A 16,548-nucleotide genomic window follows, 5' to 3' on the forward strand; every position below is an offset into this window, starting at 1 on the left:
TTATATTCATATAATATATGTGCCATCTAGATCTAGTTTTTTATAGAGAACTCCGTTTAAAATACACAAGGCAGACTCCTTTCTGTGGTAATTCTTCCCAAGTACGTGATAAGTAATTTTATTGAAGCATGTAAACTGCTTTACCTGAATTAATATTATTATTTTTGGACATATTCCATAGTGCTTTTATTTCGATTTTAGTTTCAGACTGATGATTTGTTGTCTTATCCTGCAACATTTTACAAATAAATCCTTGTGGGCATTTTAAGTAAATTAGAGTTATCTTTTCCTACTTCCTGTATTTCACTGCGTGCGCAATCTATTAGATACTCTTAGGAAAATGTTGCAAAAATAAATGGAAGATGCTGGACATGTATGTCACCTATCAACAAGGTAAATATGTAGGGTACAAAGTAGACTTAGTAAACTACTAAAATATGTATGCAAACCGATCAGTTTGACATGGCGTGTGTTGTTCTATACTAGTTAATCCATGGTATTATTTCAGATTCTCGGTAAAATTTGTCAACTTTTTTAACAATACTGTATTGTACTGTTGTATATACCTGTATACTGTAACACTGTACTTACGACGTTAGGCTATAAGGCCTATAACAAAACACCTTTCACTTTCTATGTTTCACATTTCATGATTTTCGGAGACATTACGAAATGGAAAGAAGTGGATTTTCTCGGGTAGCATGACATCTACGTTTCAGGCAAATTTACTAAAATTTGTAAAAAGAGGGCACACATTCGACAGGTTCAAAAGAAATCACAACAGAATAATCCCGACAATGAATCAATTTATTGTCGAGACGATATTTGGTGATATGAAAATAATATTGTTTTTAAGTGAAAACAAAATTTACTGAGACATTCATTTTGCATCTAATGTATTTATATAGATTTCTATATTTTCATAATTTCAAATAGATTAATAGAGTGCAGCAAAGTGAATAATAACATAATCTTTCAACATTTGGATAAGGTTTTCCAAGAAAACGTTAACACCCTACAGGGATTTTTTAATAAAGGGAAACTTGTTTAGCAAAACTGGACTGGGCATATGCTGGTAGCCTGCAGGTAGCCAGAGTTTCCTCTAGCCCTAAGATTTTGGTGAAGATAAAGAAAATTGGGTGTGACATAACACCTACCTTACATTTTGGGATAAATGAGATATTTATTTACCCCAAAACACCCATTAGTCCCAAAACAGAAGAAAAGTGGATAGACGTACATGGATTTTCAGTTTTATGGATCGTTACACTTATTGTTACACTTCACTATATATGAAGATTTTGATTTTGTGAACCTGTCAAAAAGATTCTTTTGCCTGAATCACTTATATTTACCTGAAATATGTACTGATAGTCTCGCTATTAACATCATTCTTTTATTTTGTCTTTAGGTTTATTTCTAAGGCAAACGTTCCTCATAACCATACTGTTGACATGGTTCCCTTGAACATGAAATTGATGGAGGCTGTCAGAAGATGACAGGTAACCGTGATACAGTCCAGTTTCCCTGCCAACGAGGAACATGGCAGGTGGTGCAGGCTCTACTGGGAAACCTCAAAAACTTGTCTCAATCACTGCAGGGTGACCTGAAGGAGTTATGTAAGGAACATCAGGCCATTGTTGACATAAGCAATGGGTTAGGAGAAACAGAAGAGACTCACTGGGGAGAATGTATTCTATATGGGCTAGTCAAATTCCTGAAAAAACAAGCAAATAAAGAGGAAAGACGTGTATTTCTCCAGTCTACTTTTCCTGCCATCATCGACCTGGCTTTGGACCACCCAAATGTCATACCAGCAAAGGGTATTGCCTATAGTAAACAACAACAGGGTATGTTTTCTTTCTATCTTAAATAGTATTTCAACTACGCGGAGTAATCTGCATTAAAGGGGATCTACTCTTATAACATTGTTTGCTTTGTGTTCACATCTGTCGGCCATCAGCATCGATTTAGGGTCTAAAACGGCAGGTTTTGTCCACATCAGACATTCAATGGTGGTAGATTAACAAAAGGTTCAGTTAAGTATATTCAGTAAATATGCTAACAAACAAATCTTCCAATATGGGACAATTAAACCCTTGCTTTAAGTCAAGCTATATCCTTGCTCACTGAGTTTATTACAGGGTAAGTTTGGTGCAAAAATGTACTCACTTTGACAGCATATAATTAAGTTCTGAAATCTTTAATATATGTACATTAATAACTTTCTATGTTTTGTTTCTTTAGTTATTCACAAATAATTTGATGGCTGAGTGGTTAAGGTATCCTGGCACTATCACTTCCCCCCCACCTCTGGGTTGTGGGTTGAAAACCCACATGAGGCAGTTGCCTGGTACTGACCGTGGTTTTTCTCCAGGTTCTCCAGCTTTCCTCCACCTCCAAAACCAGACATGTCCTTAAATCACCCTGGCTGTTAATAGGATATTTAACAAAATAAACCCACTCACAAATAATTAATTAAAAAAAAAAACCTACCCTCAAATAAGCCCTTCATCAATTTCAAAATAGTTGGCTAAAAGTTGATCTTGGATTATTTAGAAATCCTCCCCAAACTTTAATGCTTACTGTTTACACTAGGGGAGGGGCTTATTTTAGGATAAGTACATCATATATGTGAAGTTGGAACATTATGTGATTTTTTTTGCCTGATTTAGCAAGCAACACAGTGATCAGTCGGAGGTGTGTGGCTTCTATACTGGCGTGCGGATTCCTCTGTTTGTTTGAAGAACGAGGCAAGCCATGGATAACCCATCAACTGACCAATGTTATCAACTTTACCAACTTTTTCAAAAATCTTCAAATGTAAGTATTCATTCAAATCATAAATGGTAATTATGAATATGAAGTGTACGAATAATGATTGTTTTGGAATGGGAATGGTTGCCTATTCCTTTTATTTTATCTAGTAAAAATAATTAGTCTTGACTCAAATATGTAGGGCTGCCATGCATATCTGACAGATTATATCGGAGATGTGTTTTAATGAATAATTGATCATATTTCTGCAGGTCATCCCAATTCGCCAAGCTTAGATGCATATTAAACTACTTTGAACAAGTTGGGGAAAGAGGAAAAAACTTGGAGGGAAATGTAACCTTTGTTAGACAGGTTTGTATGTTTGGTTAGATAAATCTTCAATGAAATGACCAACATTGTCATTTAAAGTGAATCAAACAGCTAGCTCAACTTAAATTAGATATCATCTTTCCTGATTTTTGTTCTGATAAAATAATGTAAGTATATTGATATTGTATACGTAAAACAGCAGGCCCAGCACAGAAATTCCTTCAATGGTCTGATTTTGATAGAGAACTTTATTTAAAGTTTCTATGAAACATGTAAGCAAAATTGGACAATTGGAAGAATGTCTTGTGTTGGGCTTGCCGTTTTACGCAGATGAAACCTCTTAAGCTTGTATACACTTGTTTCCACGACAGGTTCGTCTGAATTTCTTCAATTCTCTACCGTATGGGACATTGACCCCATTTGGAGAGATTTGGAAAAAAACTCTTCCAATTTTTTAAAAATATATATTTTTTTTATAATGAAACCAATTAAACACCACATAAAGTGCCTCTCATCGAAAGCATGATATTTTGTCATACATTTTAGCCAGTATCAACACACTGTGTTTCAAGCCTGAAGCTGTTTTCTCCTAGGATTGATAATAACCTGAGAGTGGAATGGTATAGACTACACCTTAGATATGCACAATAAAATATTGATGAAATAAAACTGGCTAGGAAGTATAGGTAGGCACAGATTCAGTTTTAAAAAGAGTTCATTGTTGTACAGGTAATAACAAGAGAGGAGATGCCGACGATGGATTCGTGGTTAAACTGTGATCAGATGCTGTGTCCCATGACAGTGTATGAGGACGGTGTAATTGAAGATGCAGGTTGTGAGGCTGTAGAGGTAATGACTGCCCATTTCTGTCATGCCTAAATCATTACTCAACATATTGTTATTAAAGAATTTTCATTTATTTCATATTATTTCTGTCTTCAAGTCCTTTTCCATACACCAATTTTCATTTCAGAAGACTTATCCTACTGAAGATAGAGTTTTATCACTTCCCAAATTTGAATTCAGTGCTTACATGAGATAGCTTTTGTTAATGCATATTTACATTTAGACAAATTACTGGACCAGTGTTTCCACTTGTCAACTCCCTTGATTTCATCAGGTCAGTCTGATATTGGCCATATATCATGACCTGCTCAAATTGTATAAAACGTGGAATTAGCTGCATAACTTTTGATTAAAGCTTAGAAGTAAAACAAAAAGTCAGAATAAATCTTTGGAAATGATCACTATAGGTTGGCATACTCCATGAAAAAAAAATTGCATGTTGCGACATTATCCTCAAATTACTTCACCTAAATCAAATTTAGTTGATTAAAATGCATTGCTTAGAATTAAAATTGTCTGAAACAATCCTCTTCATGTTGATTTTAGGTGGACTTTGCTAACAAGTACATTGGTGGAGGTGTCTTAGGCAGAGGGCGTGTCCAGGTAAGTAATGCAATCAATCTTAGTCAGAGGGCGTGTCCAGGTAAGTAATGCAACCACTCTTAGTCAGAGGGCATGTCCAGGTATGTAATGGAACCACTCGTAGTCAGAGGGCGTGTACAGGTATGTAATGGAACCACTCTTAGTCAGAGGGCATGTCCAGGTATGTAATGGAACCACTCTTAGTCAGAGGGCGTGTCCAGGTAAGTAATGGAACCACTCTTAGTCAGAGGGCGTGTCCAGGTAAGTAATGTAACCACTTTTAGTCAGGGGCGTGTCCAGGTAAGTAATGGAACCACTCTTAGTCAGAGGGCGTGTCCAGGTAAGTAATGCAACCACTCTTAGTCAGAGGGTGTGTCCATGTAAGTAATACACATATTAATGAAATTGCTTTCACTATGGCATCAAAACATTTGTCCATCTTACAGTGTACAGCTTAAGACAAATCACAACCAATATACCATTTTTTTAAATGCGACATTTCAATGACTACACTCTTTCATCTTCAAATCATCATATGACAGTTTGGTGCTTTGTTTTTTGGGACCTAAACATCAGGGAAATGATCTTTTAGAATTGTTCTAAGGTATGCAAATATCATAAATCTTTATTCAATTTTAAGCCACATAACTCAAACACAGATAAGTCAGGTCAGAAGTTTGCATGTTGTTTCAGGAGGAGATTCGGTTCACTGTGTGTCCAGAGCTGATCGGGTCTATGCTGTTCATGGAGTACATGGAGGAGAATGAGGCCATTATAATCAAGGGTTTTGAGCAGTTCTCTGCCACTCAGGGCTATGCTGGAAGTCTTCTTTACCTGGGGCCATATGCGGACCCTGCCACTGTAAGTTAACGCCTGACTTGTAAAGTGGGTAGCATATCAGTAGTAAGCAATATTTTTTTTTATTCGTCCACCACCGGACTATAGTTTTGTACTGTGCCTGTTCGTCTGTCTGTCTGGCCTTCTGCACATTCTCTTGTCTGGGCTCTATCTCCTATACTTTTCTACTTTGGAACTTCATACTTGGGGCATGGGTTCATCAAAATGAGGTGGTGAGTCTTATTGGGAAAACAAAGTGGCCGACAGGTGTCCATCTTAGATTTTTACAGTTAAAATTGTTACTAATACATTTCAGAAAGTTATTAAATCTTTTAAAGACATCATAGGTAGGTTCCCCTTGTTAACAAATGATTTAATGGAAGAGGAGAAAGAAGGAAAAAGTAGAGGAAAGATCAGTCTTTCATTGGACTGATAAAGATCACTCAATGGTGGGTGCTAAGATCCTTCTGGGATTTCTGGAAGGGATTTATTTGTGGACAGGGGATAAATATTATATATGAAATTTTTCTCATAAGTGAAATGATGGACGAATATTTTACACAGAGAGACGAGAACGGCGATCCTGATGACCACCCTCTGTGCCATTGATGCTGTTTCCTACAGAAACGACCAACAGGTACAATACAGTGACTACATGTTTGTGAGGGATCTCAATAAAGCCTATGTGGGCTTCAGTGCTAGGAGCCTGAGGGGTTTGACCCCTCCCCGAGAGACTGGAGTGACCCTGCCCCCGGAGACTGGAGGACAGGCTGAACTGGATTCTCCATCAGAAGATAAGGTCAGCACCCCAACTGATGAAGAGTACCTCACAGCCACGGATGATGAAATAGAGATGGATGGTGACCCCTGTAAGTTTTACGAGTTTTTTTTCACCATGTCATTCTTTCTTAAGAAATTTGTTCAGCAATATTTTCTCAATGTTGCAGTACTAATGCTCTGTACGAAATTTTTGCATGACAGTTTTATGCTCTCATCATTTTTCGTTGTTATGAATCCCCTGTTGGGAGCATATAGCGTTACCAATATCTTGTATATACATAACCCCCAAGTTTGTCAGTGCTCTTGATCAAACTTCACACAGTGATATAGAACCATAATATCTCTTGACAATTTTGACTTTTGGGTCAAGGTCAAGGGCACTGTTACTATTTTTATCAGGGGCTGGTACATGGTAGGGGACATGTATTGCTATAGCAATACCTAGTATGTTTGTTAACTCTGCTATTTGTGAACACATTCTCAATATAAGTTTTACTTGTATTCTAGATTTGAATGCAGTTTCCAATCTTGCTGATGGTCTTCTTGCTGACATAATGTCTTTGGCATTACTAGAGGCATCAAGCCAGCTAAAAGGTCAAGGTGGGGAATATGATACTGGTCAAGGTCAAGATGATCAACCAAGCCTGCAAATCTGTAATGATGCTAGTTCTGTCAAATTTGAAGAATCGTTGATTAAGTCTGATGACGTGGAAGGAAAAGAAAACTTGGATGTGGATCTCTCAGATTGGGTGTCTAGATTTCGTAGGCGTAGTTCCAATTTGAGTGACATAGGGTCGCGAAGTAGCACAGCTAGTACGAGGCACAGTTCAGAGTTTAGTTCAGAATTCGAAGAATATTATGAAAACTTTCAAAAGCGAGAACAACCTGTCATCCAGAAAACTATAAAAGAAGAGAATTTTATAGATATTAATGACTTTGCTGTCAATTTAGCTGCAAAACTTTTACATGAGGGTACGTTTTTAGCAGCTCATATCAAGAAACCAGGTATTCAAAACTTCCACTGTGATGCTCCAGATAGCTCAATGGTGAAACCGAAAGCAAGAAAGAAATCCAAGGACAGCACAGACAGTGATAGTAGTGTGACAGACGATGATATTGATGATACTTTGATATCACACGACCAGCAACATTCCATTGAACAGCCTAGCAAGAGGCTTGAAACCTCAGAGTTAAAATGTGATATTTCTGAATCTACTGCAAGGAGATTTGCAGATAATTTTATCAGGACACTTTTTCCATTCCCAGAACAGATGAAAATAGATTCCAACAAGCCAAGCTGTGATGAGGAAGCATTTGTGGAGGCATCTAGTAGTACTGGAGATACTGACCATGTCCAGGGAAGGTCCGAGTCCAGTGCTACATCATCATTATATACTGTGTATACATCTGATCTCTTAAAACAAGATATTTTAACAGAGCAAAACAAACTGAAGAAAAATATTGACTTCAGATCAAAGTCAAAAGAATCTAGAAATTCTTCTCGCACCATGACGAGAGAAATGAAGATGGTGGCCACCGATTTTGTACACGGGGTTGTGATTGGAGCACTTCAAAAGTATTCCGAAGAATTAGACAGTGATATCAGCATTCAGGATATAGACCATGATACTTTTGATGATAGTGATTCAGACTTGGGTGACATGGAGATGGGAGAGAAGGATGAGTGTGTGTACGAGTGTGATGACATTATAGATAGTAAACCGGTGTTTGATCAGCCATCTGTTGTTGGGATTTCAAGTGAACGTTATGAAAATATTGTTGACAATTCTAACAGTGATTTCTGCCTTGGAGATAGTGCTAGTGTCTGTGATGCTAGGAATTGGGAGCATAGGCATTCAGATGGCCATAAACAGGCCGCTGAAACTTTCATTCACAGTTCTGATAGACCATCATCTACAGCTGATATTGTCCTTGAGGTTGAGAACTCTGACGAAAGTTGTAGAATACCACAAGTTATGATAACTGATGAAAATCGACGTGAACAGATGGCAGAGGAACTTTATCTAAATGTTGCTGAAAAACTTGTACAGGACCAAGTCGCAAATGCACTCTCAGGCATGAGTTCTCAAAGCAATGATAGTACGTCCAATGATACGGATGTGAGACCTAAAACTGAGAAAGTTTCCAGGAAAGGAAAGTTAAAACCAAAAACTAAGTTATCTGACAAAGAACTAGAGCCTCCTCGAAACAAATATCGCTGTCACAGCAGCAACAGTAGTGGGAGTTGTCTGTCCTTGTCCCGAGATAACCACCGGGAATCGCACATGGAAGAGAAGGAGCCGAGGAAGGTGACATTCTTTGCTTCATCCCTTTCTAGAGATCTCCTAACCAATGCCTTTGTGGAAGTTCAGAGAAATATGAACGGTGGTAACGTCTTTCGTCGAAGTAGTGAACCTTTAAAAATTTCTAATCATGCAGCGAAATGTCTGTTTGAGAATTCCACCAATGGGACCAACGGTAAAGGAGAGAAGCACATGAGTTTGACAGATGAAGATGTAGGCAGATTCGCTCAGGAACTCAGTAGATGGGGATCTCTTGAGGAGTTTAGAGCACAGCTACGCCGGGGCTCCTGTGGGTTTAGGGACCCAACCCTTTCCAGGTAAGATTTAGGATTCACATATGTGTTAAAAGAGTAAAATGAGTAATTCTATTCTTGATGTTACATGGATTACATTTCATCCTCCCATCCCTGGTCAGTTGGTCATTCACACATAATAATTGAAAGGTATTTTTGATATTTTACACAAACAATTTCTTGTAATAAAACATCATTGCTGTGTAAGATTATATAGTTTTCCTTACTAAATTTTTTGTTTTGCTCCATCAATGAATGAAAAGGAAATGTTTTATAAATATAATAATAAGATCTGTGAAGAAATTCCTCTTGTGACAGTTGATATTTCTATTACTAACTGTTGATATAACAGGAAATGCTGTATATAATTTTGTTAGTTGATGATGAGGTTTGGCATCTGTTCTCAATAATAAAGAGGCCCAGGGTCATTATATTGAGCCAGTAGCTTGCTGGTTAGAAGAGCTACCAAATTTGTTCAAATAAATGACTTTGTACCAATTAAGAAAAGGTATGAGTTTGAGTTTCACACGTATGACCTTAATCAACTTTGAGATTCACATGAATTGAATCTTTCCAACTAAGTCTTCATTTCATAACCTGCAAAACAGGTGAGCGATACAAACCTGTTTGGTCCCTTGTATTACAGTACCCAGCATTTGTAATTCCTGTTTCATTCCTAAAACTCCAAGAAAAATCTCCATTTGATCATAGTTGTGTAACTTTTTCTAGGTTTGCAGAGCAGCTGATGAAAAGCGACTGTAAAATTCCTGACTTCCATTTCCTTGAATCTACCAACTGGAGTACTAGTGGTGATTCTTCCGTCTCTTATGTCAGCAGTGTAAGCGGCTTTAAGGATACTGTCTTAGCTGGGTTTGAGGAGGAACTACTGAGCGCATCCTGCACTAAAGTCACCACAAAGAGTCCAAAGTACACCAGGTATTAGAGTTTGTTATTGAATTGCATAGATGCTTATACATAGTATTCATTTGAAGTTGTTTCCTGTTGATCAATTTCCACTATTTAAGAATTAAGTTTTTCCTCGATAGGTAAAAAAATTTCTGTAGAATTTTCATTTCTGTCCTTTCATTGTTAAAAAAAAAATCATTTATTTTCTGTATACAAGATTTACTTCTCTTTTTCAAATGTAGTTATTATATCCTTTCTCTATTAACTACCAGGAAGAGGTTTGCCGAGGTTTGTTATCTCCCAGTCCACTTTACAGGCCCATGTTTGATTATTTTTCTCACATACTTAAGAAAAGTAACAAATTGTAAGGTGGTGCAAAAGCTTTTCATTGGCCATCATCATGTCCCTTGACGTGTGTGGAAATTGATGACATTATCAATTCATGATATGATTGTGCTACATAAAATGATAATGCTACGCTATTGTTAGTAGCATCATAGCACGTGCTAACTGTCTTTTGCTTCCCTGTGTGAGATATATCCCATCCCTAGCAACCACAGGATCACCCTGTGAATGAAGTATGTAAGAAAAGCTTATTATGATTGGTCAGAGTGCAAATGTTTAACATCTAAATGTACTACATAATGGCTTAAAAATTGTTTGAGTCTCTAGATTTAAATCCAAAAACACTCTTTTTATCAGATTTGTTTACAACAAGAAGATTCCAAAAGTAACAAGACAGAGAAGTCTTGTAAAAGAAAAAGATAACGGGATTGTGGATCTTGTAGACACAGTGTCTGCTTCGAAAGGAGTCCGAGGTAAATCATTCGACAGTGAAATGTCAGCATTATCCTGGGGATCGTTACAGTCATCACCTAGTCAAAGTGGGGATGAATTCTCAAATTTTGCTGATAAGCTAGCTGAAAGAATTGTGCAAGAATCATTTGAGACTCTTTTCCATATACAACCGGATTCTGAGCCATGTCAGTCGGACACAGAATCTGAGACTGATGAGGCATGTCTTTATGACTTTGCCAACAACATGGCTAATGATATTTTGTTACAGTCTTTAGTTAGCCTTGCCAATAGCTATGCCACATATAGGAAAGAAAAGAAACGTCTTTCTGATGCCAATACATCAACAACTAGTGATTCTGTGTCGGAATTGGAATCCAGAAACTCTACAGATGCTGCGAGTGTTTCGAGCGTTCAGCGAAGTGTTTCCGATGATTACACCGATGCACTTGACATACCATTCCGTCAGCTTGAGAATTATGCAGAGGAATTGGCAGCAAGTGTTCTACAGCACTCTGTCAATGTTTACCAACGAGAACTAGACAGTGAAAAGAAGGTGAGTAACTAGAACACTAATTGTACTGGGTACCTACCAGATCAGAACGAGACCTACACAACAGTAGAGCCTAATGATAGAAACACGGCCCTGTGCTTGTGACCATCGAGACATTTTTCAATAAAACATTTCTATATAAATCAAGCTAATGTAATGGGGACATACAAAAACTAAGGTTATTTAATAATACAATTATTCTGCTCTTTAATAGCATTAAAATCTTTTGTTTTACAGATAAAATGTCCAATTTACAATGTACATGTCGGCCACATTTAAGACAAAAATCTTACTTCAGACTTCTGTGTAGCAGTCTTAGCATTTAAGAAAAACATACTTATCTGATTCTTAAGTTTTATTTCATGATCCCCAATCGCCTTTAATTTTGAGGATTTATGATTTAAACACTGTTGTGTTACAGAGGGTGTATGGCCGTCCAATATCGACTGGGAACTGGGGGTGCGGTGCTTTCTGTGGCGATCCTCACCTCAAGTCCATGCTACAGTGGATGGCTGCCTCTTACGCAGGAGTACCCAATGTATTTTACTACACCTTCCAACACCCTGATCTGGATCAGGTACATGTTTGTCATTCATTTTCAACATATTTTCATCTGAATCAGGCAAACACTTATTCTGCAGATTGAAACAGATAGTAAAATATCGATTTCATACACAGACATGGTATAGAATCTAAGATCCATTTTATACACAGACAGTGGTATACAATCTAAGATCCATTTTATACACAGACAGTGGTATAGAATCTAAGATCCATTTTATATACAGACAGTGGTATAGAATCTAAGATCCATTTTATATACAGACAGTGGTATAGAATCTAAGATCCATTTTATATACAGACAGTGGTATAGAATCTAAGATCCATTTTATATACAGACAGTGGTATAGAATCTAAGATCCATTTTATATACAGACAGTGGTATAGAATCTAAGATCCATTTTATATACAGACAGTGGTATAGAATCTAAGATCCATTTTATACACAGACAGTGGTATAGAATCTAAGATCCATTTTATATACAGACAGTGGTATAGAATCTAAGATCCATTTTATATACAGACAGTGGTATAGAATCTAAGATCCATTCTATATACAGACAGTGGTATAGAATGTAAGATCCATTTTATATAAAGACAGTGGTGTAGTCTCTTTTGTAGTTACAATTCTGTTGAAAGATTCTGGAAAGAGGTATGTAGTAGATAATGGAAATGGATTTGGTTGGCCACCAATAAATGATCAGAGAGTTATCAAACTCCTGGAGCTCTTTATTTCTTGATATACTCAAGGGTAGGATAAAGTTGTGAAAACTTTTATACTTTGAAATAAAAATGATTAAAGGGAAAATGTAGTTGGTTACTATATCTGTAAAATATATTCTTTTTGCTTCAAACCATGTAACACCGTGAAAGTTTGAATCATAGAATAATGTTTACCTTCACAATACCAGTCTGTCTATCTTTATTACAATTTTCCATAATAAGTGTTTTATGTACTCACCATTTTATGGCATACAATGTTATATATGTGCAATCCTATTCCAAATCAATGGCATATATTTTGAGAACCCCTCAACAGATTTGGTTCATACTTACACCATTATATCTACATCAGTTTCCGAACCTGATCACATTCTTGTCGTCATTGATCAAGATTAAAGGTTTTGGATGGGACGCATTGTTGTGAAGGGTTATTCTGAAAAAACACTGAATCATGTCTACTCTCGGAATGCAATATATATTTATACCAGGTACATGTTTCTTTTCAGTTACAAGAGGTGATAGACTCTATACTGAAGCGTGGTTGGAATGTTGGACAGTTGATGGAGGCTGTACGCTGTTACTGTGTTACGGTTAGAGAGATGGAGGAGACGGACATCAACAAACCAAACCTATTCCAGTTACTTCTATCAGATGATACGTTCCAAGACATCCATTGAATACTCAGCGAAGGAATGTGTGATTGGCAGTCTATTGTTTACGTTACTGTTTGTTGCCAAGCTATGCTACTGAGAATGCAGTGTTTAACTTGTCATTTCAGTGTACAATTCATTATGCAGTGTAATTAGGGGCTAAGCTGTGATAAAGTTCAACAATAGTTACATTTGAGATTAGAAATCTCCTTCAAAACCTAATTTGTGTTATAAGATAATAGCAATGTGTGAAAGTATTCTTCCAAATTTTTGCTTTGATATTCTGTTCTGTACTGCTTCTCAAGATTAATACTTGAAAAGTGTCTTTATAGCAAGTAAGTTAGGAGAGTGTTAACTCTCTGAAACTGTAAGGAGCTTTACCCATCTAGAGGTCAAAGTTCATTATGTTTTCAAATTTTTAAGAGGTCAATTTGTGTTCATTCTTTTGAAAGTGAAATTACAATATATGAAGAAATAAAATTCTTTATTGCATATTTAGGATACACTGAATATAATTTCTTTTAAAAATTTGGATTTAGATAATGTTTTTTTTTTTTTTTTTTGTAATTTTTTTTTGTCAATGAGAGAATTTGAATCTATACATATTTCATAGAACATAAATTCAGAACATAGAAAGATATGTTTTTTTTCTCATGAAGGATTTTAAAGCAAGTTGCAAAATAACATTTCGCCAGTACACCATCTTTTTACATAATTATATGAAGTTTAAAATTATATATTTATATATATATATATATATAGTCAATGTTTAAATCACAATTCAAGGTAGTCATTTTTGCACTATATTACCAGTACATGTTTACCTATAAACAAACAATTAACCTTAGGTGGTAAATAATAGAACTTCACCTAGTTTGGTTCAAAAATTAATATTTTGTCATGTCAGCATGTTGTTGCACTCTCCATAAACATTGCATTATATCACTAAGGGAGATAATCTACCTGTCAGCCTATACATTAAATCACAACTGAAACGAGTCAAGATTTTCAGAAACTACTCAAACTATGTTTAAATTTACATGATTCAAAATGCCATTTAGCATGTATAGTTATATAGTGTACTGTAAATTAGACATGCATAGGTGTTTAATGCTCTGATTAAAACCAAATCTTTCAATTCCACTCTGATACTCTACCTTCAGATCTAGTTGACTGGAACATAGGGTACTGTACATAGATCTAGTTTTAATCAGATTGAGGTGTTTGTAATATCAATAGAAAAAAATGAGCCAGGGAGTTGTTACTTATGCAGTACATTCAATGGTTATTTGTATAAAAAGTATGGAGACATTTTAGTATCAGTAGGATTTTGGGAATAATGGCCAGAACGAACAATTAGGTCTGTATTAAATAAAAAACATGACCACCTTTAGGTCTGTCAAGTAATCTTCTTGTTGATGGTCTCTCGATACAGGTTCTGTAATAATGAAAATAACTGCAAAATTAGAACTTTTAAGACTGACTTATAAATATAGATAAACTCTCAATACAGATTCTGTTAACATAAAGAATACATGCAAATTCGAACTTATAAAACTGGCTTCTTAACATGGGAGGACTTTCTGGAGAATTGGACGATTAAAAGAGATGGTCTCCAAAAATATGTGGTCTCTTAACACAGATCATGTTAAAGAGTTAGGGTTGAAGTTCTGTCAAATGGGTGTTCTCTTCATAGAGATGGTCTCTTAATGGAGGTGATATCTTATGGAGGTCAGAGTATATATAAATTCTTCCAATGTTTTATACAAAAACATAAGTCTTTATGGGAAGAGGAGAGTCCTTTCTGATGTAGTGAGTGCTAGTTAAAGTTTTGTATTAATTTAGGAGAAATGAGACCTGTTACAGAAATAACCTACCATAGCTTAAGATTTTTAAAGTTTATTTTAAAGAATGATTTAAATCTGCTTAAGCTATTAAGTGGTAAACAAACCAATTATGTACGTATGCCAATAATAATATAAACATGTATTAATTCACTGAAAGTATTAGAATGTGAATATTTATTTTCATAAATAAAACCACCCCTAAATTTACTATAAGCTTATTCACCAGTAATTATATAGCCACATAAAGACTTTAGAATGTAATAGTTGACTAGCTGTGTTGAACCAGTATAATCTTGTGATATTTGTAAAACTAAGGAATTGTAAAATGATTGTCAGTGTTATTAGGGCTACCTATATGAATTAACTAAGATATGGCTCTTTGATTTTATGATTTATTTCAGTTGGAAAAATATTGATTTGATATGCAGTTTTGAAAGAATATACATCCACACACAAATTCATGTACTGTACCATGTGAAAAATTATATAAATGTTTTGTTGGATTTTTGTTTCAAATCATAATGCAGTTTCAATACATATATATGGTTGTATATGTAAAATGCTTAGAGTCAAAGTTACCTTGAATAAGATATATATCTTGTTAAATTCTTTTAACGGTTAAGGAATTTTTGTAACGATCCGTTAATTTTGATCATCTTTAGATTCGTCATACAAAATTAAGCCCAGACCATGTTTTAATCATTCGATTTCAAATAATATGTTAAATATATATATATCCTGATATATATTGAAGTTGTGAGCTGTTAGTGTTATACATCATAATTATCAATAAAACAAAATGATAATACAATATTTTAAAATGAAAAACACAGCTAAAAATGAAGAAATATATCAGAATATGAATATAATATAAATATGCTACAAACTGTAATTGATCCTCAGTATGAACTCAACTTATATTTGAAATACTGGTATGTTATTTTTTATTTGTTGAATACTCTAAGAACTGGTTTAATATTGAGAAATTCTGAATGTTTAGAATTTTGATGAAAATTGAATAAAGAATGTGATTCAATATACAAGTCCATATTAATTATATACATGTTCATGTACTCTATATTTAGATTAATGAAACCATTAGCATTCATTTATATTAAGGATGTATGTTACCTTACACATTATAAACGTGGTTTGTTAAAGAATTATCTCCCTTACTGCTTTACATTACTTACCTACAAACTATAAACAATGTTAAACATGTATGCAATTTGCCACGATAGAATTATAAGTTGAGATTCCTAACATATCTTATGTTTCGAATCTTTACGCAATGTGCATCCTATGTACAGAAGAATCTTGTGCCCATTTTTTAAGTCATTCTCTGTAATTATAATCCATTGGTTATACTCCCTATTTCTCTGTACACCTCTGGAATATGTCATGATAAGGCTTCACTCTAGGCAGAAACCTTGTATAGGTGAAAATTACTTGTCTAGGACTATATATATTAAGTAGCTAATCATAAGTGATAAAACATTTTCTTTTTTTAACAAATGATAAAACATTTTCTTTTTTTAACAATGTTTAATTATTACCTTTTTTACATAATCTGAATCAAAATTTGTCACCAATTACTAAAAATCAAGATTAGAATTGATAAGTGAACAACATGTGTACAATGTATTTCTTAAATTATAAATTTCACTTATAGTCTTTCTTTGCTTTTATGAAATTCTTTTGGAAAAAAATACGTTTCCAGGTAAGGTAGCTTATATCCTTAATGAAACAGGAATTGTGATTATATAAAACATACATATGTTCAAT

At 35.0% G+C, this 16,548-nt stretch overlaps 1 protein-coding gene across 1 annotated transcript; it reads left to right on the top strand.

Moving 5' to 3' along the window:
* The first annotated feature begins 306 nt into the window (after positions 1 to 306).
* Positions 307 to 13,414, top strand: LOC117342872. Its single transcript, XM_033905160.1, is given in 14 exon segments — positions 307 to 393; positions 1,412 to 1,850; positions 2,676 to 2,823; positions 3,030 to 3,129; positions 3,817 to 3,936; positions 4,480 to 4,536; positions 5,209 to 5,376; positions 5,917 to 5,931; positions 5,933 to 6,221; positions 6,640 to 8,752; positions 9,458 to 9,664; positions 10,337 to 10,985; positions 11,404 to 11,559; positions 12,773 to 13,414. Coding segments are annotated over 13 exon segments (4,548 nt in total). The 5' UTR covers positions 307 to 393; positions 1,412 to 1,495; the 3' UTR covers positions 12,944 to 13,414.
* The last annotated feature ends 3,134 nt before the right edge of the window (positions 13,415 to 16,548 follow it).

The sequence above is a fragment of the Pecten maximus genome, chromosome 14, assembly GCF_902652985.1.
Source record: "Pecten maximus chromosome 14, xPecMax1.1, whole genome shotgun sequence".
NCBI classification, from domain to species: domain Eukaryota; kingdom Metazoa; phylum Mollusca; class Bivalvia; order Pectinida; family Pectinidae; genus Pecten; species Pecten maximus.